General features: G+C 61.8%; 2 protein-coding genes across 2 annotated transcripts; both read right to left on the bottom strand.

The window, feature by feature from the left end:
• Positions 1-2,276: 2,276 nt before the first annotated feature.
• LY6D (lymphocyte antigen 6 family member D) lies at positions 2,277-3,899 on the bottom strand. The gene is made up of 3 exons (XM_047727663.1): positions 3,807-3,899; positions 2,986-3,084; positions 2,277-2,775 (listed from the first exon to the last, which is right to left on the bottom strand). The coding sequence occupies exons 1-3, from the start codon at positions 3,856-3,858 to the stop codon at positions 2,540-2,542; spliced, it is 387 nt and encodes a 128-aa protein (XP_047583619.1). The 5' UTR covers positions 3,859-3,899; the 3' UTR covers positions 2,277-2,539.
• A 9,232-nt stretch (positions 3,900-13,131) lies between these two features.
• Positions 13,132-19,022, bottom strand: LOC125099257 (ly6/PLAUR domain-containing protein 2-like). Its single transcript, XM_047728716.1, has 3 exons — positions 18,910-19,022; positions 16,778-16,876; positions 13,132-14,000 (listed from the first exon to the last, which is right to left on the bottom strand). Exons 1-3 carry the CDS (start codon positions 18,959-18,961, stop codon positions 13,789-13,791), a joined length of 363 nt encoding a protein of 120 aa, XP_047584672.1. The 5' UTR covers positions 18,962-19,022; the 3' UTR covers positions 13,132-13,788.
• Between the last annotated feature and the right edge of the window lie 1,620 nt (positions 19,023-20,642).

The raw sequence follows: 20,642 nt of genomic DNA, 5'->3' as shown, positions 1-20,642 counted from the left end.
TAGAGGTCTCGCAAGACTTGATTTTAGGTCTTAAGATACTCACGGTAGTATGGTAGGGGTCAGGACAGACGTACAGACCCAGTGGACAGAGCTAGTGCCTAGGACAGACCGCATGTGTATGGTCGGCTCACTTTTGACAAAGGTACTAAGTCATGTCAACGGAGAGAGGACTAGCGTTGCCACCAGCGAGGCCAGACACGAGCAAACTTGACGTCTGTCTGTGTGTCCCATCCGTGGGCTCTCAGTGGGTCACAGGCCTTACGTAAGAGCGACACCATTGGAAATCTTAGTGACCTCGGGTATGGCAGACACTTCTTTAAAAACACAGACCTAAGAGAAGAAACCCATAAACGGGGCATGATCAAAACGGAACTTTTACTCTTCACAGAACAATGTTATAAAAATGACAAGACCAGCTGGGTCGAGAGAACATATTTGCAAGTTATTGTGTCCGAGAAGTTGTATCTACAATGGGGGAACTGCTTTTATACATAATCATCAGCCAAATGACCCAAAAGAGACAAGGGAGTAAAAGGAGTCGAACAATTTATCAGAGAAGGTACCCAGATGCAAACACACACGACATGCTCTATTGATCGAGGAGAGGTGTGCAAACAGAACCCACAGGGAGACCCCACAGCCCCCGAATCAGGACGGTCGAAGAGTGACCACAGCAAAGCTCGGATGTGCAGTGACCGGAACCTTCTTCCTCTGCCGGAAAGAACATGGGGAGAACAGCCACTTTGGAGAACAGTTTGGTGGCCGCTCAACCCGGAAGCATCCCTCTGTCCTCTGCCCTGTGCACCCCCTCCTGGCCTTTACCCAAGTGAGAGGAAGCCTGTCCCCATGAAGACCTGCACGTGGGTGTCCGTAGCAGCGTCACTCTGAGTGCTCGGGCCCGGGGACACGCCAGCTGCCAGCCGGCAGATGCACGGAGGGATGGGCCACAGCCCACGGCAGCCGGGCTGCATGGTGGCCGCACAGCTGAGCTCCAGCAGGGCCAGGAGCGAAGACCGGGACGCCCCAGAGCAGGGCTTCGTCTCTGAATCCCGTCAGCTCCGTTTTACCGAGTTCTGGACAACGTGGGCTGCTGTGCAGTGTGGGGGTCTCCGTCTGAGCGGTCGTGAAGAACATGGCCAGGAACAGAGCAGACCCAGGGTTGCCCGGGGTGGGGTGCGCAGGGAAGGATGGAGGGGGCACGGGCAGGGGTGTGGGCGGCTTTGGGGGGAGTGGCTGTGCTCATTGTCTTGATGGTAGTGACGACCTCCTGCACACGACGTGTCCAAGCCCATCGCCGCGCACACTTGAGGGCGTTGTTCGATGTACCTCAAGGGCACCTTGATGAAACAGCACCGTGGTCAGGTGGTGAGGAAAGAGCTATGGGGAGACGTGGACGGGGGTGGGCCACACGGGGACACGGGTGCGTCAGATGGTGCGCCCGTGTGAGGCTCCTGGGAGGGCAGCACAGACGCGGTTGGCGGAGCGGGCACCATGCCCCGCAGCTCAGGCTTCTGCTGCCGTGCTCAGGCCGCATGGCGCCTGTTCCTCCTGCTCCCGGGGGCCCCACACCTCTGCCATCTCCCTGCCCTGCACCCGGCTGGGGCCCCCAGCAGCCAGGATTCGCCCTTGCCGGCACTGGACTTGGGACTCTGTCTGACCCACAGTGAGGCCTGAGAGTGTGATGACTATCCGAGGGGTGGAGGAAGCCCCCAGAAGCCTCTGGTCCTCCGAGGAGGGGGGAGGTTGCTGGCTTGGACACCTGGCCGGTTCTGGGAACTCCCAGATGCAATGGTTCAAATTGTCTGGATCCAGACAGCAAGCCCCTAACCCAGGCAGTGGGGCCCTGAACCCACGCAGCTGGGCCAAGGTAAGTTTACCTGCCTTGGGTTGATCCCGATCCCTGGTGAGCTCAGCAGCCCCCTTGGCCAACCTCCCCAGGGTGGATTTGGGGTGTGTGTGTGTGTGTCTGTGTCTGTGCACTTGGGCTGGGTGCCAGAAAGAGCACTCAAGCCTTCTGCCCTGTGCCCTTGCTCAGCGCCAACCCCCCCCCCCCCCCAGCCCGGAGCATTCCCCCTTCTGGGGCTGGCAGAGGGCGCCTGGGGAGAGTTATGTCTCCTCTGAAGACGAGGAGTGATGGTGGCATTTCAGGCCTCGTGCACGATGGCAAGCCTGGGCCCGGGTGACAAGCCCCAGCAGCTGGGGGCCTGTGTGCCCGGATGGCCCCTCCCCACCCCCTGCAGCCCCCGGATAGCACGGACACAGCTACGGGGATTTTCAGGCATTTATTCCTCTGCAAATAGAAAAATAAACAGAACCCGAACAGAATGAGTGTCCAGTCAGAAGGGGTCCGATTGCCGTCTGTCTCCTGCCTTCCTGCCGCTCGGGGCCGTACACCGTCCTGTCGGGGAGAGGGGCCCCAGACCCTGGCAGGCCAGCTCAGCCAGGGGATTCCCAAGCTCCCCTCACCGCAAGGCCAGAGGGAGGGGCTGAGGAGCAGGAAGGCCTCGGGAAAGGGATGGGGTTCCCTGCCATGGGGAGGTCACAGGCTGGGGCCCAAGAGGAGGGCGAGGAGGCCGAGGGCCAAGGCCAGGCCGAGGCCGGCACCGGGGGGCAGGGTGCGGGCAGGAGTGCTGCTCTGCAGGCTCCAGTTGCACAGGTCGTCCTGACAGCACAGGGTGGCGGCCGCCCCGCTGCTCACCTGGCCGGGCAGGCTGTGCGTGGGCGTGCAGGCCTCCACGCAGTCCTTCTCCACCAGGTTCCCCAGCAGGGGCTCCACTGCGGACAGGTGGGTGCGGTCAGGCTGCGCCGCGGCTTTGGACCCCCCAGCCCAAGCACCCGGCCCCTGTAGCCCCCAAGTCCCAGTCCCCAGCCCCTGGGGCCCCAGGACCCACCGATACCGACATCCTCCTGCAGAAGGCCATGGTCCCGTGAGCCCCAGGGCACCCACACAGAGCCCTGCCCTGGCCCGGTGCTCCCCACGCTCACCCTTGGTCCTGGTCCTGCAGTAGCGCGCGCTGGCGGCGCAGGTCTGGGCTTTCTTGCAGTTGGAGGAGCTGGAGCACACGTGGCAGCGGAGAGCACGGGCTGGAGGAGGAGGGACACAGGGGGGCCTGGGGTCACTGCCTGGCCACAGCCCTCTGCCAGCCTTGCATGAGACCCGCTGGCCCCTCTGAGGGGCCCCCACTGGGGCTCCCATCCTGCACACACCCCCCGGGGCTAGGAGGTGACGGTCCTCCATGGCTGGGACCGTGGGGGAGGCTCCTGTGCCTGCCAGGCGTGTCTAGAGAACTGGTGGCTGCTGTGGGCTGGGGACCTCACCATGGGAGCATCCCGGAGCTCTGACACTTCCAGAGAGCAGCCCACCACGGCTGGCCCCACCCCAGAGCCTGTCCCCAGTGGTCCCCATGCTGAGGGTCATGAGGACCTGAGGCTAAGTCAGGGCTGGGGGTTTCAATTCCACCACGCTGAGCTTGCGGGAGGCGGGTTGCCTTGGGGACAGAGTCGGGCTGGATGACTGGCAGCTGGTCATCCTCGGAGGTGGTGGGCGTCTCAAGACAGCTCCCCGCCTCTCTCTCCCTCTCTGTGTGTGGATCCTGGGGGCCGATTCTAAGAGTCTCTGACTCTGTGATATGTTACATCTGATTCCACTAAGCTAAGACCTGAGTTCATTTTGTTTTAAATTCTGAGTCTGGCATCCCGGGAGCCCAGGGTGCCCGGAGCCTAATGGCGGGTACTGCAAGCTTCCCATGTGTGTCCCTCAGGTCCCTGCTGCCTGCCCCCCACCCCCTGCCCAGCCCCTCACCCACCTGGCCCGGCAGCCACGGCCAGCACAGCAAGGAGCAGGAGAGCTGTCTTCATCTCAGGGCGTCTCTGGGAGCAGTGGGGGCCCCTCCTCTTTGGAGGCCTTATAGCCCGGGACCGGTGCTGATGGGAGGGGTGAAGGTGGGGACCCAGCCAGGCAGCGGTATTCCAGCTGCCCCACCCTGGCTGGCCCACGCCTGCCAGCCTGGTGCATGGCTGCCCCTGCCACTGCCACCTGGAGGGACCGCTGCCCCTTGGCTGCTTGCCCCCGCAGGGCAGGGGTCTGCCGTCCCCCATCTCCAGGCTATGATGGAGGCCTCAGCAGGCTCTGCAGCTCACTGCCTGTTCTCCTCTCTCCGACTCTCCGTCCGTCCCTAGATTGCTTTGTCTCGGACTTTCTACTCCCTCCCTTGTACCCCGACCCTCAGATAAGGTCAATGGAGTCACAAGCCTAGGCAGGTGCCCTGTGGGGAGCCAGAGCTGTGCCCAGGGGGCAAGCGAGGAAGGTGTAGGCTCTGGCCCTGGCTTCCTGGGCTTGGGGCTCAGGACCACTCGGTGGGCCCACGGAGTGTTGGGAGAAGGACCCCCAGGCGAGCAAGGCATCTTGCTGAGATGTCAGGACCTCAGGGTAGTGAGGAGGGGAGGAAGCCATCCTGGGGCGGGGTCGGCAGCTGGGCAAGCCTGTGGATGAGCCTGCAGAGAGGTGAGCCCCGGACAAGGTGCATCAGGGGGAGGGGCAGGGGCAGAGCTGATGGGGGAGGGGTGGGGGTGGAGGCAGAGGCTCAAGGGTTCACTGACCCAGAGACCCCAAGGGCCCCTGTGTCTGCAGCAGCCCTGCCTTGGACGCCGCCCTCCAGTACTCTGCACTGTGCTCCGGGCACGGTGGAGGACTAGCAGCTTTTATCTGGCTTTGGGACCAGGCCTCTCCATCTCCTGCTCTGGTCCCCAAGGGCAGTGAGCTCTTCCAGGTCAGGGGTGTGGGGCGCTGGGTAGATTCCCCCAACGTCACCCTCTCAGAGTGCTCGTGGGGAGGGAAGACCCAGCCCCTAAGCGCAGGCACTGTCCTCCCTTCCCTGTAGCTTTCCCTGTCTGCTGGCTGGCCACGGCCCCTCCCCCTACTCGGCTGTGCCTGGCAGACCCTGCTGGGTTGTGGGAGGTCCCCTACGGAGGCCTCCCCTGACCCTGTCCTGGCAGGCCACGCTGACTGTGACGGGGAGTCAGGCCAGAGCACAGAACTCGGCCCTGGGAGCCCCATTCCTGCAAGTACTGGAGGGGCAGGGCCTGCTGCAAGGAGGGCGGCCCTGGGCTGGAGGGAGGGCAGGGGGCAGAGCCAGCCTACAGCTCTTGGGAGCACTGTGGGCTCAGGCCGGGGAGATCTGGGAGCCCTTGGCCCTTCCTCCCGGCGTGCCCTGGACAAGCCAGCTCCTGAGCGGGGCCTCACCTGGGCGAGACAGGCTGCCTCACGGTGCCAATGGGCCAGGGACGTGCTGCCTGACCCTCTGGGCCGCCCTCCCTAAAGATGTTGCTGGCTCTGGTGGGACCTGGCCAGAGGCACAAGGCTGGCAGAGCATTTCCTTCCAGGACCCCGGAGGCGCAGGGAGGGATGCCAGCAGGAGTCCCTGGGGCAGGCCCACATCAGCAGTCTGAGCCTGTCCCCCGGGCTGGTCCCAGGCTCCCGGGGCCTTATGTAGGGTAGCTGGGGCCTCTTTTGATGAGGCAGGTAATATGGGGGAACTGTGCACTCAGCCAGAGAGAGGAAGTCACCCCAAGCTCTGAGGCCTGGAATTCATCAGGCACAGCCCATTATGGACAGATGGAAGAGGACGCCCCAGAGACCTCAGGAAGCAGGATGTAGGGCTCGGTGACAGGGTGGTGACTGGCATGGGGGGTGGGGTGGGAATGACAGGTGGGGAGGGATGACTCACTGAGACCAAGGGTCATAGAAGCTAGTAGAACAACGGGTTTGGGGGATTGGGTTTCCTATAGGGCCTGGTAGAGCTAGGGGTCCAGACCAGGAGTGTAAGTTTGGCCATGAGGCTGCTGGGCTCGAGGGGACCCCTGCACCCCTGTCCCATCCTCATGGGGCACCTGAGGCTTCACTGGCTGTGCGCCTGTCAGGCAGGGACAGACACCTGCCAGAAAAGAGGTGGATCCATGGGAAGACAGCCGTTGTCTCTGACAGGGCTGCTGGTGAGGGCATGGGCTGCCCACTAAGATGAGCGCTGCCTGTCCAGGGGCTTCCTAGCAGGACCGTCAGCAGCAGCCTCAGACACAGTTTACTTGTGTGAGAAAGTGGGCGATTTCTATGGCAGGAGCTCTTGGAGAATGGGGAGTCATTGGAACAGTACAGTCAGGGAGGGCTTCCTGGAGGTGGGGGCCTGGCTGCCCTGATCTTGGAGGCAGATCTCAGGGGAGAGAGGAGCCGTCATGGCCCCTTAGGTTGGCCCCTTCCAATATCCTTTCACTGGTGAGGAGATGAGGTCCTGGCGGGACCCCGCTGGTGTCAGCCCGACAGTTCCAGGTCACGTGGCCTCCCCTCCTGTCCTCGCTCATCCTCTGGAGAAAGCTGCCACTCTCCAGAATGCAAGCCCTCTCACCTAGTCCCCGGGGCCCGCTGGGTCGCTGGGCCGGATGGCACCGGGGATTGTTGGCAGCAGAAACAAGGCCTAGAAGAGGTCTTGGAGGGGCCAGGAGTGCTCACGCCCTCACCCCTCAGCCCTGCCTGCTTCCTGAACTCAGCGGCGCCAGGACAAGCCCAGACCTCTGCTGCCTCGTGCCTTTCCTGCTCACGCCCCTGCCCCCCCTTCCCCCTGTTCCCCAGGGTCTCAGCCTTGGAGTGGGAGAGGGGAATCAAGGCCTCAATCACCGGGCTCTGGGGGTCCCTGGGGTTCCACAAAGGGGGCAAGTGGCTCAGAGAGGGAAGCGCCTGGCTCAGGGCAGACAGTGGCCACTCCAGACTTTCTGAAAAGGCAGCCTAAGGGGTCCCCGGGCCCTGCCGAGGGTGAGGGTGGGCATTAGGATGGGCAGGTCGGTTTCCCTCCCTGGAGGCGCCCCCCACCTTGGGGTCTGCAGACAAGGCTTCTTTAGTTTCCAGATGCATCATGGACGAGGGCTGGCCGGCCGCACACGGGGACGCATGGCGCCTGGCCTCCACTCACTCGTCATTGAGCAGTACCCGCCATGGACCACGCACTCAGGGCCCAACAGGGACAGATAAGAGAGATGGGGCCAGCCCGCAGGACCCCCAGATGAGCTGGGGAGATGGGGCACAGACAAGTGGGCCCCATGTGAGCGGGATGATCGGGGGTCCAAGGGTTGGGGCCTCCTGAAGAGTAGAGCAGGGACAGGCCTTTCGGGCCTGGGTCTGGGCCGGGGGGCCTCAGGCTTGGCACACCTCTTCTTCCCCACAGGGCTGAGGTGACTACCCAGTGAGTCAGGCCGTGGGGGGATACAGGGTCACACTGCCCAGAGGGAGGGCCTGCCTTGTCCCTCCACTCATGGACCTGCACACCGCCGACAAGGCCTCCCTCAGATGATGCGGAGGGGGCAGGGCCTTGCCCACGGTCACCCGGCCAGCCCGTGGGAATCAGAGCCGGGCCTGCTCTCCTCCCCCAATTCAGTCCCTGGCTGCCCTGGGGCTCTACCCCATGCCCAGGCCTCCCTACTCCTCCCTCCTGTGCGGGAGACTCGCCCTCACACACAGGGCCACAGGCCTAGACACGGGTCTCTCTCACCTGCTTCCCAGGGTTTGGCATGGCCCCACCTGTCTAGATCATCCCCTGGGCCACTAGTGCGGGGCCTCCCTCTCCTGCTGTGCCAGAGCGCAAACCCAGGGAGCAGACACACCGGTTCTCAGGTCTGGCAGCCAACTCCCCTGAGAGAGGCCCCACAGGACCTCTGCCCACATCAGCACCTAGCGCCAGCACTTAGGACTAGCACCTTAAGACCAGCACCTAGCACCAGTACCTAGGACTAGCACCTTGAGACCAGCACCTAGTGCCAGCACCTAGGACGAGCAGAGGTCTGGCATGCACCCTGCTTATCAGTTTCTCGGCTGTGTTCCTTTGTGAAGTAGAGGAAGAGAGCCTGCAGAAGGCCGTGGGCACAAGCCACAGAACCCAGCAACCCTGGGGACCTTGGAGTTCCAAGGGCACAGGCTCTTAGCAGTGTGGGCTTGTAGAGCCTGGAATCCCAGAGCTGAAGAACCCAAAGAACCTGAGAATCATGAATCCAAACCACGGGACACCAGTTAGAATTGCCAAAATCAACAGGACAGGAAACAACAAGTGTTGGAGAGGATGTGGCAGAAGGGGAACCCTCTTACGCTGTTGGTGGGAATGCAAGTTGGTGCAGCCACTTTGGAGAACAGTGTGGAGGTTCCTTAGGAAATTAAAAATAGAGCTTCCCTATGGCCCTGCAATGGCACTCCTGGGTATTTACCCCAAAGACAGATGTAGTGAAAAGAAGGGCCATCAGTACCCCAATGTCCATAGCAGCAATGGCCACAGTCGCCAAACTGTGGAAAGAACCAAGATGCCCTTCAACGGACAAACGGATAAGGAAGATGTGGTCCATATACACTATGGAGTATGATGCCTCCATCAGAAAGGATGAATACCCAACTTTTGTGTCAACATGGACGGGACCAGAGGAGATTATGCCAAGTGAAATAAGTCAAGCAGAGAGAGTCAATTATCATAAGGTTTCACTTACTTGTGGAGCATAAGGAATAACACGGAGGACATGGGGAGATGGAGAGAAGGGAGTTGGGGGAAATCGGAGAGGGAGATGAACCATGAGAGACTGTGGACTCTGAAAAACAAACTGAGGGTTTTGGAGGGGAGGGAGGTGGGGGGATTGGGAGGTGGTGGGTATTAAGGAGGGCACAGATTGCATGGAGCACTGGGTGTGGTGCATAAAGAATGAATCTTGGAACACTGGAAAAATAAAATTTAAAAAAAAAAAAAAGAACCTGAGAATCAGGTATCCTGTAGGGAGTTTATTCTCTCCATGTGAGGAAAGCTCCCTCTAGGGTTCTAGAAAAAGACAGAGTGTGTTTATGTTCTATCCCTAGGTTCTCCGCTCTGCTGTGGCACTGCTCAGTGCTCCTCCTATTGTAGCCTGAGCCTGTGGCTCTAAACCCTTGAGCTCCATGATGGCATTGGGTATAAGTTCCAGGGTAGCGAACACCAACAACCTATGTAATCCACCCATCTATCTGTTACTTATCCACTCATTCTTCCATCTATCCATCCACAGGCTGCCAGCCAGCCCTGTATCCATCTATCTATCCATCCATCCACTCATCCATCCAACACCCATCCATACATCCATCTGTCCATCCATTCATCCATCCATCATCCACCCATGCACTCATCCATTCATCCATACATCCATCTTCTCTCTATCCATCCCTCCATCCACTCATCCATCCATATATCTATTCATCATCGATCCATCCACTCATCCGTCCGTCCATATATCCATCTTCTATCCATCCATTCACTCACCCATCATCCATCCATCATCCATCCATCCACTCATTCATCCATGTATCCATCTTCTATCCATCCATCCATACATGCATCCATCCATCCACCCACCCATCCATCCATCCATCCATCATCCATCCATACTCCTATGTGTCCTGTAGGAGATAGCTTCCATGACGTCTCTCTCTCCTATCCTCTCTTCCCTTTCTCATGTACATGCACACCTGTCCCTGACAAGAGAACACAGTAATTTTCAAAGACTGTGGAGTGAACCCAGGTGGGGGCTCTCAGAGCCTTACATCTGCAAGTGGTTGGCGGGCAGCTCTGGGTCTTGCAACACCCAACATGCAGAAACGCTCTTTTTATTTAAGATTGTATGATCAGGTGGGGGTGGCTTTGAGAGGACATCATTAATCCTAACCCTTAAGAGTTTGTGCCCTGTTGGTCTGTCTGTCTCTGGCCACTAGTACCTCAGAGCAATGTAAATTCCTTTCTTTGACAATCCTGAGCCCTCTCATTGGTCCCTTGTCCCTTGAGAATAGCAAATGGCCCCTTGTTGGGTTCTGCCGCTCTTTTAAGTTCCACTAAAACACTACCAGGACAACCAGATTTTTTTAAGGTTTTTTCTTTTAAAATTTCAACATCAGGGGCACCTGGGTGGCTCAGTGGGTTAAGCCGCTGCCTTCGGCTCAGGTCATGATCCCAGGGTCCTGGGATCGAGCCCCGAATCCGGCTCTCTGCTCAGCAGGGAGCCTGCTTCCCTTCCTCTCTCTCTGCCTGCCTCTCTGCCTACTTGTGATCTCTGTCTGTCAAATAAATAAATAAAATCTTTAAAAAAATAATAATTTAATGGGGCGCCTGGGTGGCTCAGTGGGTTAAAGCCTCTGCTTTCGGCTCAGGTCATGATCCCAGGGTCCTGGGATCGAGCCCCGCATCGGGCTCTCTGCTCGGCAGGGAGCCTGCTTCCTCCTCTCTCTCTCTGCCTGCCTCTGCCTACTTGTGATCTCTGTCTGTCAAATGAAATGAATAAAATCTTTAAAAAATAAATAAATAAATAAATAAATAAATAAAATAATAATTAAAAAAAATTTCAACATCATTTTCTTTTTTTTTTTTTAAAGATTTTATTTATTTATTTATTTGACAGCGAAAAAGGGATCACAAGGAGGCAGAGAGGCAGGCAGAGGGAGAGGGGAAGGCAGGCTCCCTGCTCAGCAGAGAGCCCGATGTGGGGCTCCACCCCAGGACCCTGAGATCATGACCTGAGCCGAAGGCAGAGGCTTAACCCACTGAACCCCCCAGGCGCCCCAACCAGACTTTTAAAAATAGATTTTTTTGGAAATAACTGGTGACATGCTTGGATGGGGACTACTGTCCTCCCAAGTATGTGTGGGGGAGGGCTTCAGTCTCGCAGTGAGACCCACATTCCAGGCGCAGGCAGCCTTTTCCCAAACCTGCACTTTATAGACGAGGTTCCTGGAGCTTGTCAGGGCACAGGGTGATGCTCGGGACCCAGCAGGGCCAGGCGGCCTGGGTGCCGTCCTCACTCGGCCTGACACTGAGGAGCTACAGCCTCCTCCCCCGCCCCCCCGGGCCTCCAGCAGCTGCCCAGCTCAGCCACTCCCTGCTCAGCCTGGTGGCCTCAGGGGCCTGGCTTTGGCACCAGGCCCTGGTCTAGGGGGGTTCATGCTGTTGCAACCTGCTCTGGGTGTGGGGCTGGGCTCCCCAGGGCAGGGAGTGGGTCCTAAGCTGGGCCTGGCAGGGAGCTCATTACCTACAGAGCTTATCAAGGGGCTTATATCATCTCATCCTGGGAATATTATGTAAGGACAGAGCAGGGCTGCTCCTTGGGGAGCAGGAGATGTTGGGGGGAGGCCCAGGAACCCCCAGAGCAGAGCACAGGCTCGGGGCCAGTCCCGGAGGTGACCCCTGGGGCACACAGAGCCAGGACCAAAGCCGCCAGGCCAGCCACTCTGGACTGCATGGTGCACGTTAACCAAGCTCTCTGCTCGGGCTACCACCTGGCCTTCCCGCCTGTGTCCTCAGCAGCTTCGAGAGGGACAGGTCAAAGCCCGAGTCCCTGGCTGCGGCCCCACACCCATGCCACCCCACAGTGTTCCTCCCTGAGGCTCCAGCCCTGCTGCCCCCTCAGGGTTCCTGCCCCGGGGTCTCCCTACACACCCCCCAGCCCTTTCTCACCCTGGGCCTTTATACCTGTTGTCCTCGCAGGTTCCCAGGGTCCAGATCATAGCTGTCACCTGCCCCTCAGAGAGGCTGTTGTTCCCTCCAGCACCGCCCTCCACTCCCCCCCCTCCCCCCCACCCCAGTCCTGGGAAGGACTGGCCTGTGCTGGTCTGTAGGCCCCATGTGCGTGCTGCTGCACTGGTCCCAGTGCCAGCACGACCCTGGTGTGTGGTGGGCGCTCTCTGAGTGTCTGTTGATTTAATGACTGTGGTGCCATCGTCGGGGATGGGGGAGAAAATTCTGGCTCTGGGCAGACCACTCTGCCAGCCCAGAGTGGAATCTGAAAAGCTGTTTGTGTCTCAGTGTCCTCTAATGTTCTCACGTGGAACAGTCTCTTGGCCCCGCCCCGACTTCTGAACGCAGAAGCTCCTGGAGGAAGAGGCGGTGGGTCATGGTGTGGCACCCACTGCGGCTTTCCGTTGTGACTTGTACGGGTGGGACCTGCCCTAGAGGGAAGGCTGGTCGGACAGGAGTCAAGAGAGGGAATTTCCACTCTCCTTAAGAAAACCAACCTTCCAAGGCTGCTTTGGGGCCACCATACCCCAAACCCCTGAGATGTGGACACTTCACATGGACCCCAAGCCAACCTCCTCCTGGGTCCCTGGAGCCCTGCAGGCCTGGCCACAAAGGGAAATTATACTGGAGGCTCAGAGGGGCCCCAGGGGAAAGCTGGCATCCTTGCTTCCAAGCTGGGCCCCTCCGCCGTCGTGTCTTCCGGGGTCTTCCTGGGCACAGAAGGAGCAACAGCAAGTCTGCCAGCACCAGGCACCCCCCCCCCCCCACCGGCCTGAGTCCCCACACGCCTCCGGAGCACCGTGCTTCCGCCAGAATGGCCGGCACAGGGCAGTAGCATGCACCAGGTACCCGCAGCAGGCCGGGTGGGTTAGCTGCACATCTGCGGCCCGGTTCCCAGAACTGAGGCCCACGCCCAACTAGGGAAGCTGCTGCCTTTACCACGCCCCGTGGCTGTGGCCTTGAGCTGTGGGAGCCCACCTTTGCCAGGCAGGCCCCCAGGGAGGGAGGTGAGGGTCAGTGATGTGGGGGAAGGGAAAGGACTCAGGGCCTGCGTGGGGAGGAGGCAGGCAGACCAGGGCTGGGCCCCATAGGCTGGGACAGGGAGACCCCGCAGGAGCTGTGGGCAAGGGGACCTGTGTGGGGTCCTGAGGAGAGGCCCTGCACAGAGGCGAGGGAGGAAAGCTGGAACCTCGGAGGGCCTTGCCGGCCAAGAAGAGCCCTGGGTGCCTGGCTGGGCCCTGACCGGGGATGCAGGACGGAGGGGGTTGTGGGGCACACGGTGGGGCTGACCACGGATGTCAGGGGACCCCATGTGAGCCTCCAGGTGGAGGGGGTGGGAGTGGATGCTGGCTTCTTGGATTCCGAGGGGAGCGTGCTTGTCCTCGCTGAGCTCGTGCGTGGAGGGTGCGCCCACCCTCTGTAGAGAGCTCCCTGCCTCGTCAGAGGTACAGCCCCCCCACCCCCCAGTGCAGTGTCTCAGAGAATGGGGACAGGACAGGATATGTGGCTTTATTCTCCTCTCACGAGCTCCTAGGGGTGGGCTTGCTGTGCGCACCCTTGCCCGAGGCGGTGACAGCCGGCAGCCGAGGGATCGGGCACAAGCCTGCCTTTACCTGGCAGAGACTGGGGTGGGGAGGTGCCGATCCCGGAAAGCCTCATCCCCTCTCCAAGCTTCGGGCAGTGAACCAAGGGCCCCAGGAGGGGCCTGGCAGTTCCAACAGGGCGCCTGGCTCCCAGGAGGCCCTGGTGGGCCAGGAGGAGCGAGCGTGCCCACTGGGGTGTGAGTCAGCAGTGGAAGGAGTGGGTGGGGGATGCACGTGGGAGCCCAGGGGTGGCTGGTGCCGGGGTGGGGGGAATGCCCCGACCTCTGAACCCCCCCCCTCCCTCCCTGCACAGCAGCTCTGGGCACACGAACCTGGTTGGGAAGGAAGCCCCAGTGGAAGTCCCTGAAAGCAGGTGGAGGGTGCCAGAGGGATGGAGGTGCCCTTCCCACTGCCGGGTGGCTGGGACCCCAGGAGAGGGCTGAGGGTCCCTTGGAGGGGGCTTCCTGAGCAGGGGGGGAAACTCCCTCCCAGGGGCAAGAGCCCAGGGTCTGGGTGTGGCCAGGGGAAGCCGGGAGGAGCCCCACGAGAAGCAGGAGCTCTTCTTCCCAGCTTGGCAGTGTGCGGAGAGCGGCACGGCTGCCAAGGACCGCGGGGTCCGGGCGACAGCCAGCGCCGAGGCGGGCACGGCGGGCTCACCAGGCCGCCCGGAGCAGTGGCCACAGCAGGCTGACCGAGGCGCTGAGCCACAGGGTCCCTGGGCTGCCCGCCAGGCCCACGGCTGCGCTGCGGTTACACTGGCTGCCCTGGCAGCAGGAGACGGAGAGGGTGCGGCCGTCCGAGGACATGGTGCTGTTGGGGCACACCGGGGCGCAGGACTTCATGACCAAGATGCCACCGGGGTTTGCTGTGGAGAGAGGCGCGAGGGCCCATGGCTGGCGTGCCCTGGGTACCCCCCCACAACCCGGCCAGCCCGCAGCGGGGCAGGCCGGTAGCCCAGGGCCAGCAGCACCGCCCGCACGGCCAACCTCCAGGGCCTCCTTCCGTGGTGCCCGCAGGCCTGGGGAGTCCCGTCCAGGCCCCTCGGTGGCCCCCCACCTCAACCTTTCCCTCTCACAGGTGCCTGGACTCACTCCTGGGTCTAGAGGAGGGACCAGGCCCAGTCCCCAGCTCTGCCCTGTCCTGCCGGGAGGCAGAATGCCTCTAGCTATGTGACCCTCTGGCTTGGCCTCTGCTCCTGCACCGGGGACAGCTGAGCACCGGGTTCCCAAAGTGCCCGGACGGCCGCTCAAGCCAGCGGTGTTGTGACCGTGCGGGACTTCCCTCCACCTGTGACCTGTGACTCAGCGCACTTGCCACAGCCCTGCCAGAAAGGGACGACCCCAGTGCGCAGCATGACCTCTCGGCTCAGCTTCCTGGTCCAGGAGACAGATGCCCAGAGCCGCCCCTCCGAGACTGTTCGGGGGTCGGCAAAGTTACTCCCCGCACAGCTCTGAGCCGGTCGAGAAAATGCTGCCCGTACTGAGCGCCGTGCACAGGGCCGCGGGGAGAGCAGCCTGGGCCAGCAAGGACAGAACAGGGGGAGAGGTGGGCGGCAACAGCACTGGGAGGGCCAGGGTGAGTGGCAGGCCCCAGCCCCTGCACACATCCCCCTTCCCACAAGCGGGACCGCACGCAGCCCAGGAGCAAACTCTTAGTTGAACCTGATGGTTGGTCAGGACCATGCTGTCGGGGCAGGAAGGGGCATGTATTTATGGACAGAATGGATGGGGGCAGGGGCCACCCCGAGTCTCCAGGGCCCAGTGGCATTTCCACAACGCAGCAGCCTCCTCCCTGCTGGAGTCTGAGCTCCAGGCTCTTCCCTTGAGAAACGGGCTACGGGGTCAGGCTTGGGAGGGCTGAGTCAGAGGGTGCAGCGGGAGGCCTGACAGCCCCTGACACTCATCTTTGTCACCGGCAAGACTGCTTGGCACTATGCTGCGAGGAAGGCGGTGCCCTCCACCCCTGGGATTGCCATCAGGGAGCCGGGACACGCTGCCACCCCCATAACCCGCTGGAGGGGCCTCAGTGGTGCAGGAGGCCCACAGGAGTGACGGAACTACCACCTGTCCACGGCCGGACTCCCCAGCCAGGGGACCCCCGGTGCTGCTCCTGGAGGCCCCTCACCTCCCCCTCCCACACAGGAGTGCCTCACTCATGGCCCCCTGTAAGGAGCACAGCCCTCCAGCACAGCCCCAAGGTCAACACATCCACTGCTCCTGGGGGACCCGCTCAGGGAACGCTGCCCGGCCGGACCCAGGGACGGACAGATGCGACAGACGGTCCATGAGGAGCCAGCGAGAGGGCCAGTCTGGGGGTGTGAAGGAAGCCCCCACCGCGGGGCTGGAACTGGGGGCCCACGGGGGCTCCTGGTACGCTGGGGACTGCCAGGGAGAAGCCCCCTCGGCCCCTCCTCACCCCCCCCCCACCCCACTCACGTCAAGGTCTGTGGTTTTAATGCTCTTCCGCCACCGATGCTGCTCAAGGCCGAGAACCGCGCGGCCCAGCCTCACACCGGGCCAGAGCCAGCAGGTGCCAGGCTGTGGGCCAGGTGACCCCCCACCCCCAGGGTTTGGCTGAGTGGGGCTGAGTGGGGCTTCTGAGAACGCGACACGGTCCTGGGGCGCGGTCCTCTGCTGCCTGACAGGGAAGGGTCCTGCGGGCAGTGGACTGTTTGTGCTGCTTCCTCATGGGGCCCTGGGCCGAGCGGGGGATAGGGGTGGGGCAAGACCACCTGTGTCCCCGGCCAGACACCACACCTCCTCGCACTAAGGGGCCTGTGTCCCAAGCAGGAAAGCCTTCGTGATCACCCAGGTTTATAGGGAGCTGGGCCCAGTGAGGCTGCCTGTCTGCCTGGCCCATGGCAGAGCCCCTGAGTCAACCAGGGAGTCTGGGGATGCTGCTGGGACCCCCCCCCCAGGACACTCATGGTGACAGCAACCTGTGGGGGGCTCCTCGTTCTCTCCCAGGAGCCCAGGGCCTCCTGGACCGCCACACACCACCGTCTACAGGGGACCCGGCTCGCGTCACACCTCCTCCTCTCTCGGGGGCTGCCGGGGGGGCCTCACAGCAGCTTCTAGCCCCCTCCCTTCAGTCCCCACCCTGTCCTTGCTGTGCCTCCAGGACGGCTTCCCACTGCCCTGTCCAGGCCTCTGCGACCCCGTCAGGCTTGCCACTCCTCGGGGTCACCAGAATCACTGTACCCCTTGTGTACTACCATGTGACCTTCTGTGGTCTGTGCCCCAACCCTGCCTGTCACCGTCACTCTCAGTCCCCGACTCAGCCCTTGAGAGCTCACGGAGGGAGCAGACTGCAAAGGGCATCCTGGGAGGTCGGAGGAAGGAGAGAGCCTATCCCACGGGGTCAGAAGAGGCCGGCAGCCGGGGGATGGGGGGGAATCTGGAGGAGGCGGGTTATAGGTGTGTCTGGTGACATCCCCCTCCCCAGGCGGAAGCTGAGGGGGGCGCGGGGGCCTGTCACCTGCTACCGGCCAGGTGGCCCTGCAGGGCTATGCCCGCTGGGTCCTCCAGGGGCCAGCCTCCCTCCATGTCTCGTCCTGCCACAGCCCTGTAGGGCCTGCTCCCTGCCGCCTACATCTCCTGCGTGGACCCCTCTGACTCCGGCTGGAGGGCGCGGGGTACTCACTGGCCTGCGTGATCACACAGTACTTGTCGGTTGGGGCACACTCCACCAGAGACTCGCAGTCCTTGTGGCCGCAGCACACGTGGCAGTGCAGGGCCGGGGCTAGGGGGAAGCAAGCACAGGCCCCTGTCAGTCTGGGCAGGGGAGCCCGGGCGGGGGGTGGCGTGGGGAGGCTGGACCATTGCCCAGCTGTCCCTCTCTGCACCTCGTCTTCCTCCCAGCCTCCCTGCAGAGCCGCTCCTGGTCCCCTGGGCTGGGACTAGAGACTCGGTGGCTGGAGACGCACCCCAGGCCGGCCGGCGCTAGGCAGGGAGTACCCACAGGCAGGAGTGGGGTGCAGCGTGTGGCCTGGCGTTTGCAGGCGGCCCTGGGACCTGGGACAGAGGTGGGCACCGGCAGCAGGGGCAATGCAAGGAGAGCTAATTTTGGGGGGATCTGGGCTCTGCTTCTCATTGTCCTTGCCCCTCTCTGAGGGACCATCATGGGACTAGTGTAGCCTTGCCGGGAGAGGACATGACATGAGCATCAAGCACTTGGCTCTCCCCCACCCCTGCCCCGCGCTGGGCTCCCAGCCGTGACCCGCAGGGCTTCGAACACAGTGTACACTGAGGGCGGCTTAGTTACCAGGAGGCACCGGCCCTGCCCCTCACTGCCTGGGACCTGCCTGCCTGATCCAAGGGAGGTCTACAGCAAAAGGCCCCAGTTCTAGTCAGACCCCACATGTGGTGTGACTGGCCCCAGTTCCCAGCCACAAGGAGACCCTGCAGGACCCAGAGGTGGCCGACTGAGGTACTATGTGTGACTGAGTGGGATGGGTTGGAAACTACAATAGACACTTTTGTGGGACACCCGGCCCAGAAAGAATTGAGTCTCAGTACAGGGCGGGGTCCATCTGGGAAGGCTGCCTGGAGTGGGCGTCCCCAGAGCCGTGACGTGGCAGTTGGGCTGGTGGGAAAGCCAGGATGGGGGCCTGTGCTGCCAGAGAGGGCACCTCTGCTCAGGTCTTGGGCCCTGTGGTGTGCTCTGGGCAAGGCAGTGCCACTCGGACGTCGAAGCCGGCACCTGAGAAGGGGTGATGGCGTCCCCTACACATGGGTCAGCGGCCATCAAAGACCCTTCCTCCTGTGCGGAAAGTGAGGACGCTTGGGGCTGAACCATGCAATCAAGTCAAGGTCATAGCCCAGGGTCCCAGGCTATCTTCCCAGGCTAGTGTTCTGGAACCCCCAAGAAGAATAGGGTATCTGGGGTGACCCTGGCTGTCCCTAGGGTCCTGTCTGCAACAGAGTCCCGGATGCTGGTGGGTGCAGGTCCTAGGTTTCTCTGAACAAGAACCTTACTATGCCTCTGCTTCCCCCCAAGGGGTTGGAGGGGCCTTGTGAGCTAGGGGCTCTGAGCACATCCTCAGTGGGGCCCCGCACAGCCGCGCCCCACCTCCACGCCAGCCTCTCTTCTGATAAGCACCTTGTCCTCTGCTCTCTCCCAGAGCCAGCCTTGCAACCTTGCCCAAGCACCCTGCCTGTTTCCAGCTCCCCCACCCAGGCTGGGTCTGATCCCCAAGGCGCCTCCCTCTCTGCCTTTCCCCAAGGCCACAGTCCCCACCTCACCGCCTCCACTCAGGGGACGCTGAGGGGCCATTATCCCTGGATGGTAATTACTCTGCTGATAATCACAGGCTGGATCACCCCCTCCCCAGGCCCCATTTCCGGTGGCCCCAAAGCAGCAGGTGCTCTGGTTCAAGGTCACACAGCCAGGTCATCAGGTAAAGACAGAGCTGGGGCCGGGAGGGGGTGACCCACTCCTTTTTGCGGTTTCAGCACGAGAACGCCCCTTTTCCAGGAGCACAGGGTGGAGGTCCCCCAGCTGGTAGCTGCTCCCACCGCCAGCCCGGAGCTCTGGAGACTCGGGCCCCCCACCGAGGTCTTTCACCCCACAAGATGCAGATAGACCAGAAACTGGGCCCAAGGGGACACAAGGGGACACAAGGGGCACAAAGGTCTCCAGGTCTGGCTGATCAAGGAGCAGCCACAAGAGCTCTCCCTTCGCCCCTGCAGCTCCCAGCAGACCCCGCCGAGGCAGCCGGTCCCGCCCAGCGTCGGCTTGTCCCAGTCCCTCCCACCCAGGTCAGTGGCCCTTACCCAGGTCAGCGCACAGAGTAGCCAGAAGCAGAGACAGCAGGAGTGGCCTCATCGTGGGGCATCCACTGGCTGGGACTGGGCAGCCGCCAGCACCAGGTGCCTTTATATGGCTGGCGTCCTGGCGGGGGGTCAAACCTAGTAATTTAGCTGGAGCAGAGCTCAGGGTGGGAGGGCCGGCCTGACTCCTGCTGCCTGGGCTTCCCTCTGCCCCACCCCCAGGCTCTGGGGACTCTCGGGAGGCCACCATGTCCTCTCTCCTGAACCATTGGCCTCCTGGTCCCCATAGATACCATGGGGCCCCAGGTCAGGCTGGGGAGAAGGAAGAGGAATGATGGTCTATGGGTGCCCACTCTAGGGACCTCGGGGACGCAGCTCTGCCAGGGGTCTTCTGAGTTTCTCCTGAGCTTCCCCCTTGGGACAGGCAATCAGAGAGACACCAACCTCATTTTGATGGGGACACTGAGGCACTGTTGGCTGAAAGCTGGCTGTGGACCAGCCCGCCTCAATTTTCACATGCACATGGATCACATGGGACTCTGGGAAAGTGCTGGTCTGGGTTGGGGGCCCAGGCAGGACCTGAGACCATGCATTCCTAGTAAGCCCCTGGGCGTGCTTCTGCTGCTGGTCCGAGGGGCCGACCAAGTGGGTGTGGGCAGAGCCAGAGGTGCGGCCCAGCATTGCAGGTAGCACCGGACCACTGCCCGTTGGCCTCCAGACCAGGCTTGGGGGAACCACAGAAGACAAGGGTGCCTGGGGAGGAGGCAGGGAAGAGTCTGCCCACCGGAGGCTGAGCCCATTTGCTCTTTTGGGGTCTGGCTGGATTCCCAGGGGCTGAGGGTCTGAGCTCACACCTCTTGGTGTCTCTCCTCCAGCCCCTCCCAGGGCCACAGGCCCCTCTCTTCTAGCGGCTGGAGTGCCCTCCCCAGTGACCATAGCCACCCTTCTAGATGCCACCCTGACTGTGTGACCATCCACTGAGAGCCCTGAAGGTGCGCACCATCTGCATAACCCCGGCTCCCCGGCCTCCCCTGTGCCCCCCAGGCCCCTGCCCTCCCCACAGCCTCTGGAGTGAATCCACACGCCTCCATGCCCTCATCCAGGCCTGGCCTGATTCCTGAGTACCCGCCCCTTCTTTCTTGCCCCTGCAGAATCATCCTTGTCTAGGACATCCTCAGACCCAGTATTCCTGCCTGTGTCTACCCGGAGCCCGTGTCCAGGCGGGGCTGGGCCGAGCTGCACGTGCCCATCCCTGGGTACAAGGGCAGCAGAGACGGTTGGTGGCGGGATGGGTGGTAGAGCAGGCGCACAGGCTGGGGGCTGTGTGCTTGAATGTGGGGGCCCTGCTGTGTGGCAGGGGTCAGACCCTGGGCTGGGACGGGCGCTCTCTGCACAGCCACTGCCTAGCAGATTGTCTTAGAGCCTGGCATCCCAACGCACGCTGGACCACTCGCTTACTCTGATGGGATCTTTGTCAACGATACTTTATGTTCCTTTTTTAAACTTCTTTTAGAACTTTCATAAATTTAGCCACATGGGGTGTGAGGCCTCATTTGCCCTAGCACCAGAAAGATGGGGGTGGGCTCACCTTATCAGGAGCCGCTTACAGGGCACCTGGTGCGGCAAACACACAGCTCAGGTCATGAAGCCTGAAATTCACTCACATCCAGGTGCTAAGATGGGAGGGATCCTGGCTGCGCAAACCCAGTGTCCACGCCGTGCCTCCTGCCTCATTC

The sequence above is a fragment of the Lutra lutra genome, chromosome 4 (genome assembly GCF_902655055.1).
Source record: "Lutra lutra chromosome 4, mLutLut1.2, whole genome shotgun sequence".
NCBI lineage: Eukaryota > Metazoa > Chordata > Mammalia > Carnivora > Mustelidae > Lutra > Lutra lutra.
The sequence above is the reverse complement of the archived record's forward strand: the minus strand, read 5'-3'. Positions and strand labels throughout refer to the sequence as shown.